This window comes from Strix aluco, chromosome 3, assembly GCF_031877795.1.
Source record: "Strix aluco isolate bStrAlu1 chromosome 3, bStrAlu1.hap1, whole genome shotgun sequence".
NCBI lineage: Eukaryota > Metazoa > Chordata > Aves > Strigiformes > Strigidae > Strix > Strix aluco.
This window is the reverse complement of record NC_133933.1, coordinates 30,644,711-30,652,531: the sequence shown is the minus strand read 5'-3', so window position 1 is coordinate 30,652,531 and position 7,821 is coordinate 30,644,711. Positions and strand designations below refer to the sequence as shown.

At 40.9% G+C, this 7,821-nt stretch overlaps 1 protein-coding gene across 1 annotated transcript; it reads left to right on the top strand.

Annotated features, from left to right (window-relative positions):
* Nucleotides 1-513: 513 nt before the first annotated feature.
* Nucleotides 514-7,257, top strand: MRPS10 (mitochondrial ribosomal protein S10). Its single transcript, XM_074817980.1, has 7 exons — nucleotides 514-575; nucleotides 3,436-3,494; nucleotides 3,600-3,672; nucleotides 4,868-5,007; nucleotides 5,482-5,590; nucleotides 6,696-6,785; nucleotides 7,059-7,257. Exons 1-7 carry the CDS (start codon nucleotides 540-542, stop codon nucleotides 7,143-7,145), a joined length of 594 nt encoding a protein of 197 aa, XP_074674081.1. The 5' UTR covers nucleotides 514-539; the 3' UTR covers nucleotides 7,146-7,257.
* The last annotated feature ends 564 nt before the right edge of the window (nucleotides 7,258-7,821 follow it).

The window sequence follows — 7,821 nt, the reverse complement described above, 5'->3', positions numbered from 1 at the left end:
ACCTCTATACAGGTGGGGGTGGACAGGAGTACTCTTGGCAAGAACGAGTGTGGTAAAAAGCGTTCTCGGAAAGGGGGAGAAAGCTGAAGAAACCTCCTTTACCTCTCCCCTTAAGCAAAAAAAATAAATCTCACCTGCCTTGCCTCGGGATCGCAAAAATTAACAATTCTCGCTTTCTTCCCTCCGCCAGTGGAGAAAACGGGACGGAGAGGCGTGTGTGAGGGGAAAGGGGGGCAACCGTTGTCGGCAAACGGTCTGGGCATCCTTCGCTGAGACAACGCTCGGGGGAGGCGGGGACGGGGGTGGGGAGACGAGTTGGGAGCTCGTATGGCTCGTATACGAGCTCCCAACTCGTCTCCCACCCCCGATCGCGGCCCTACCCGACCGTTCCGCAGTGCCCCCGCCTCACCGCGGGTGCTCGCTCCGCCATGGCGGCGAGGGCGCTCTTCGGTCGCCTGAGTCTTCGGGGGGGGGCGGATGAGGCCGCTCTTCTCCTTCCGGGCCGAGCGCTATGGTCGGCGGATTGGGGCGGAGACAAGATGGCGGCCGGGTGGCTGTGGCGGCGGCTCTGTCAGGTGGGGTGTGTGGCGGGAGAGGGGATGGGTACGCCCCGTTCTCCTCCTCCTCCTCTTTCGTTCCTTCGGCGTCTTCACGCCTGAGGGGAGAAGGAAAAGGCAGCTGGAGCAGCGCTCGCCGCGCGGGCTCGGCCGCACGCCTGAGGGCCGATGCTCGGCGCTGTGTAAACCCCGGCATCGCGTCCCCGGTGCGAGCTATATTGGAGCCGGCCCGCCCTCCTCGGTGGGCTCCCGCGGGCGAGGGAGATCGCAGGTGGCTTCCTTCTGGCTTCGGGGAGGGTTGGGGTTTAGCAGCTGTGTCTCTGCCCGTCGACATCGGTGTAGCGGGCCCTCAAAACTCTCCTGCGGTCCTGTTTTTGTGGCGGTAACCCTGGGTGTAGGGGATGACAGATAAATGGTTTGGATTTGGTGTTCATGCCCCAAGCCTGTTTCAAATCTTGAAATTATAACTTAAATAGCAAAACTTTTACACTACCGATGTTTTCTGCTGGTTTTGAATTCTAAAGAGTGATTGCTTTCTCTCAAGTTGAGAAAATTCGATGTTGGGGGTTTCCTATTCATTTTCTGAAGCCCTAAACGGTTCTTCTGTGTATGTGCTGTGTTCTGGACTTGTTTACCTTTCAGGTATCCATCTCCTGAGTACTTCGGAGTCTCTCATCCAAACAAAATGAAGGCTATTTTGCATTAGAAAAGGGATAATTTTGTTTTGTGCAAGGCCTTGGTTTACACAGGAAATTGAATTCTGTTGTGTTGCAGTCTGAGTGTCTTTTTCTACCTTCTATGCTGGCCGGAGTGCATCAAGTACATTTAAATCAGAGAACGAAGGAAGCTGTTAAAATATACTTTACTGCCGGCTGAATGCCATCTTTACTACCTGGGGTACTCAGCATATCATTTTGTCTGAATTTGCACAGAGCACCTTTTATTTTACAAAAAATTAGTAACAAAAGGAGACAACACGTGGTGGGAATAATATGCACAAGCATAGAATATTGTAAAGGCTGCAGAGCTTAGTATGTGGGATAGAACTCTACTGTTGCATGATGTTTTGTTTTATTCATCTTTACTACATGAAGACTGAAATTTCTTTATCCAAAACCACATAACAATATGCTGTGGTTATACATATATTTGCATACAAGTAATAAATCTGTATTACAAGGTCAAGCAGTTAGAAGTAAAATAATGCATAGCAGAGGCTGCATACGCACAAAAAACCCCAAACCAGATACAGCTTGTAGTTACAATTCTAGTCTTATATTTGTCATCTGGGGTCAGATTCTTTGCCATATGCTTGCACGCACGGTTTAAGCCCTGCACTGAATACAGTCTTTTACACTCATGGGCCTGTCTACTCCCTGATGCGATGTCAGGTGGTGGTGTTAGTGTGCTTCATGTTGGCGTTGGATGAAAGGGAGGCAGTATTCTGACTTCAGAGATAGAGAACTGAGGTGCAAAGAAAAATAATTTTATCAGATGCATTTTTCTCATTTTTGGTATTAAGGCTCAGGTAGTTCCGAGCATGAACTTTGAAACATTCTGAATGGTCATCAAGTGTAGTAGAAAATATTCGGTGCTCTTAAAGTTGCTTATTGTGTCATGCACTTAATGTAACACTGCTGCTCCTCCTTGAACACCTGGATTTGAAAGGCTTGCCTAAGGGGAGACGTTCAGCTGTGCTCTCCAAACAACAGTCAGTTTTGTAAACCAGAAACTCTCCTGCCTCTTCCTGCAGTCATCTTCCTTACTGGATGCAAAAGTTGTAGGCTAAATAGCGAATGAGGCAGAATTACTTCAGAAAACAGCTTCATTCACTGCTGATCTGTAACTAATATGTAATGCATACTGGAGAAGGTTAGGAACCTGAGAGCATCATATGGTTAGTTGTGCATATTTAGCAACTAAATTAAGATTACCTGGAAAAGTGTAAATTCTGGCAGTTTTCTGATGTTTTGATTATACAGTCACCTACATAACTGGTGTGTGGGGTATCTGTCTTCTCTCTTAAAGCTATGACTCCAGCACCTGTTAAATAAGAGCATTCAGCTGCAGCCCTGAGCTCCTCTTAAGCGAGAGTTCTGGCTTCTTTTTTTTTTTTTTTTTTCTCTCCTCAAGTAGTCTATAACTTTGCCAAATTGAGAATTAGTGAAAGGAAGGTAGAAGCCCCATAATGTTCAGAAGGGAGTGTTATTCAAATATGAAAGACAGTAATGCTACACCTTAATTAAGAGTTGTATTCCCTTTTTAACACAGGAGAACCATGTTATGTTTTAAATAAAGTCCATTTACTTGTTAGAAGTATTTATATTTAAACGTTCTCTTCAAAAGAACAAGTATTCAAAATCATAAGGAACTTGTTGCTGAAAAAATGGAAAATTTTCAGTCAAATTCAGAAGCTGAAATTTTGCATTTATAGGATACTGTTTTCAGTTGCTTTTACAACAGCAAGTCCTACTTAGGCTTGTCAGTTGACAAAACTGATATATATTGTACTGTGAAAGTAAAACTAAAAGAGAAAATATTATATAGGGAAATGGTATCTGACACCAAACAAAATACATATTTCTGCTAAAAAATGCTTTGTGGTTGCTATTCAGGTGCCTTATTAATAACAAGTGCATACTGTTACATTGTTGCCTTAATGTGGTTCTCTTTTTAGGTGCAGTTGTATACTAAAATACATTTCTATGCTTCTGTTTTTCTGGGTTTTCCAATAGAACAAACTTTGTAGTTTGGCAGATCAATGCCTAGGAATGTGTTATGTTCTGGTGTGCAAAAAAGTAACCTTTAATAAACCTGTATTAACTGGCTACTTTCCAGTTTGGGGAAAAACAACCCATAACCTATTTGTTTTATACAGGGATCAGCTTTTTCTGTCAATTATGCAAGCAGAATTCTGCAAAAGCAGTGTTTTTTTCCGTAAGTATAAAAGGCCCTCCTTCTTTCCACTTCTCCTCCACACTCCCTAAAAAAAATCCAACTTTAACAACTTCTTTTATGCTTTCTCCATTACCACATTTCTAGAACCACTGACTTGATGGGAGCACGGCTGACTGGATCCCATGTTGATACACAGGAGCCTAAGACTAATCCTTTGGTAAGTGTTTATAGAATGGTAGTTTATATATTGTCTTAGTAATAAAGAGGGTGTACAGAAAATCTTGAATTCCTTTGTTGCAGCTTTTTTAAGTTCTGTCTTAATGATGTCAAATTTGCCATAGAGAAAGAAAGAATTTAGATTATTGGTATTTAAGGGGTTTTTTTCAGCAAATTTCTATCACCCATAGTTGCCTCTTAATTGTTTTCTTCCTTCTCTATGCAACTGTGACTCCATGAAGTACCATCTTTTTGGCTACATTCAGTTCAGTGCCTGCACCAGCTTAACCAGCCAAAGGCCTTTGTCTCTGGTTTGAAAGCTGGGAGCCCAGGGCTGATGAGGTGGGGAGTTCATGAAGGCATGTGGTGGGTATCTTGCTTTTAGATTCTGAATGCCTTCATTTTGACTAGGACTGCAGGAGCATGTGAGGAACACATGCTCAATCTGTACAATACATGCAAGCAAGCCAAAATCTTACGGTCAGTATTAGATCTACAGTGCAGACACAGCCTTCCTGCCCTGTCTGGTGCATGCTGGACTTACTGTGCTAAACTGCCCAGAGTAAACCTGTGCTTCCTGGACACATCAGGGCTTTTCAGATGATCAGTGAGCCCAGGCCATCAGAAATTGAAGCTTGAACTGGAAGTCACAAAGTTGTAAATGAAAGCTGTAAACTTGTACCTGGTCAAACGTAAAGGACAGTATGCTTGGGAAGCCTGCTCTGTTTAAAGTAGCCCTATAACTGACATAGTAAAGAGAGAATTCTGGTTACTGTCCATAATGTTCTGGTTACTGTCCATATCCAAGTGAAGTCTGAGAATTTCATGTATTCTCACACTGCTATTTAAAATACAAATATTGCTGCTCCAGACTTGCTTTGACAATGCGCTTCATTCTTGCCTTTGCTGATGTTCTCCTTATATTTATCCAGCATTCACTTTCCTTTTCCTATCAAGAAGTTTTACCTAAATCTTCAGAAGTTAGGTATCTCTTCACACTTTTGCCTTCCCTGATAAGTGAGAACTGTCAATCAAAGTAATACTGTTAGCCTCGTGCAGATAAACTAAAATAAGCAGCTAACAGTGTGTGGGTTTTTCCTCTCTTACAAATGGGGTGCACAGGCTAAGAAAATATGCAGTGCATGCATTAAGGAGAACATGGAGTGGTAACGCTTGATCTTTCTTTAAAAATGCAGGTATCTATTTCAGATGAGCCAGAAACACTGTACAAGAGGTTGTCTCTTCTAGTTAAAGGCCACGATAAAGCTGTGTTGGACAGCTATGAATATTTCGCAGTGCTTGCAGCTGAAGAACTTGGCATCTCTGTTGAAAAAGTGTAAGTAACTGATCTGTAGAGTGATGTGGTGTCAGATACTTCTTATGTCATCTACTGTAATTCAGGTTCTGGGCTTAGAAGTATTTTCTCTTTTTCAGAAGAAACAGGTGTAATCTGGCATTTTTTCTCAGATTATAAATCTAACACTTCTTAGATGGCAGCACAGTGATGAGAAAGCAGCAGCAGTTCTACACTCAGCGCTGCCACAAGCAGAAGTGCATTTGAACTACACGAAGGAAATCGACAGTCTCTAAGTACACTTGTCAATGCTCTAGCTTCCCTGAACTAATGCTCAGTAATACCTGAGTATGAACCATGCCCATGTGGGTTAATAATAAACTGTACCAGTATTTAATACTTCCTTGTAGATCTTCTAAATGTCAAATAAGAATGGGGATTTCGGCATACTCTTTCAGATAATTTGTATTACCATGCTTTATATAAAACAAAATTTTCTTTTTGTGCTTTGTTCAGATATAAACCTCCAAAGACAATAGAACGATTGACACTTTTAAAATCTGTACACATTTACAAGAAGCACAGAGTTCAGTATGAAATGAGAACACATTACATGTGTTTGGAGGTAAGAAAGATATAAAAAGAAAAGGTATGATCTAGCTGCACAATTCAGAGACGTTAGTCGATGTTAGTTCAGGAGTGAACACAAACTTCCTGTTTACTTGGATTGGGAAGGAGAGTGCAGAGAATCACAGAAAACAGCTGAGCTAGGTACATCAAATGTGCCACAAGTTATTCTGAATGTACAGCATACATCATTTTTGAATTAGAAGGCTGGTTTTGACCATCACCTTAACAGCTGAAAGAGGGATTAAGGTAGAATTGAGGGCTATCTTTATATATTTTATGCTCTTGGTTTCCAAGAATCAGTGGGATAGAAGCTTTCTCAGGAAGGGAGGGCGATGCAGCTAAGTCATTGTCATTACCAGTCACTAAGGATTCTGTTCTTTGTGAGCTTGTCTGACGTTTTTGAACACACGTACTTTTGCCCTATGTAACATCATGTGGCAAACTAAAACTGCGTGGGGGAAATACAAGAAAGGAAGTGTATACAGACCACTAGCTCTTGGCTGATGACACAGACTTCTGTATGGTTTAGAATGCAGCTGTGGTTAACTTTCTTAGAAGAAAGGTTTACTGCCAGCATTTTGTGTCTCCTGGGTGTCTTACTGTATATTTGCACAGTGCTTAGCAAAATGGGACTTTGCTTTAAGTCCCCAGATATCAGTGCAGTACAAATGGCTGCCCACAGACCATAAGCACTGTTTTTGCCATCCAGGAGAAGGTAGAAAACCAAAATTCAATGGAATTTTGGAGTTGCAGGATTTATAACAAGGTTGAACTTGGAGAGTGTATAAAAGCTGGTAATTCTTGTATTACCTGTAATTAATTTCATCTGATACCTGCAGTGTTAAGATCCACCACTTCCATCATAATTCATGCATGTGATCACAGGCAGTATGTGCAGTTCTGTGGAGTGAAATACTTTATACTTGCATGAGAGTTGTGTACAACTTAGCTGTCTGTTCAGTGTTATGGAAGCTGCCTTCCTCTAGAATGTTTGGTCCCACAGCAAGAGCTAGAGAAGCTAGGGCAAATTCATTTTTTTTGTATTCTGTTTGAAGTATTATTAATAGTAGTTCATTAAAATAACATTATTTCTGTTTTAGTTAAAATACCTAACAAGCAGTACTGCTGCAGTTTACTTGGAGTATGTTCAACGAAACTTACCTGAAGGGGTTGCCATGGAAGTTAAAAAGGTAAGTTTCCATCTCATGTTATTAACTGTCATGAGACTAAATCCTGATGCAAGTACCAATAACTACAAAATTCTTTAGAAGAAAGTCAGCAGAGGAGGTGTGTGTAGTTTGGAAGGAATGGTTTCTAACGTACTAAACGGTAAAGAGGCTGTATTGCTTGAAAACGCCACTAGGTGGCATTTTTAATCTGATAAATATCTCAGACTAAAGAAAGCGAGGTAGTTAGGTGCTAACTAGTTGGTATAATAAATGGTTGCTTTGCTTTCCTTTTAGACTAAGATAGAGAAGGTACCTGAACACATTCGAGAACCGGTTTGGGATACACTACCTCAAGTAGAAGAAACTGAAGTCAAGTCATGAGCTCACCAGGTACTTGGCTCCATTAATGCTGAAATTGGTTGCTCCTATCAACCTAATTTACTGAGACTGTCTACTGTTAAATAAAAGTTCTCTTATAAAATAATTCTATAAACTCTTGTTTCATTGAGTTATTCTTGATCATAACTCCAGTACATGCAGACTGAAGAGCTATAAATTGAAGAAGTTTGACTGTGTGATCAAGAACTATGGTCATCTATAATATGTTTGTAGAAAAGTTAAGTTTATATTTATTTATATACATATATATAAAAATATATATAAAAAATTATTAATCTTTTGATACTAAATGGCTTCTGAATTCTGAAAGACTTGCAAAATCTACTTCACATCTGTGTCATGGTTAATGTTATGGATGCCAGATTGTTACATGTTTTTTGCTATAGCTCCTTTGATGTAACTGAATGCCAGGTGTACATACAGCTTGCATATTAACTTGTAATAAGTCAAAACCCACAATCTCAGGGGACACTGAGGCATATTGAGACTTTTCTAGGCTCTTACAGTTCCAGCAGCCTCATTTTGAGTCTTAGTAACTGCCTGCTAACAGAAGAACACAGTGATCACGGTACAAATCTGAGACTTCCACAGGCTTACATCTCTAAATGAAGTGCTTGTAGAACCATATTGCAAAGCAGATGCATACTAGAAAGTGCCA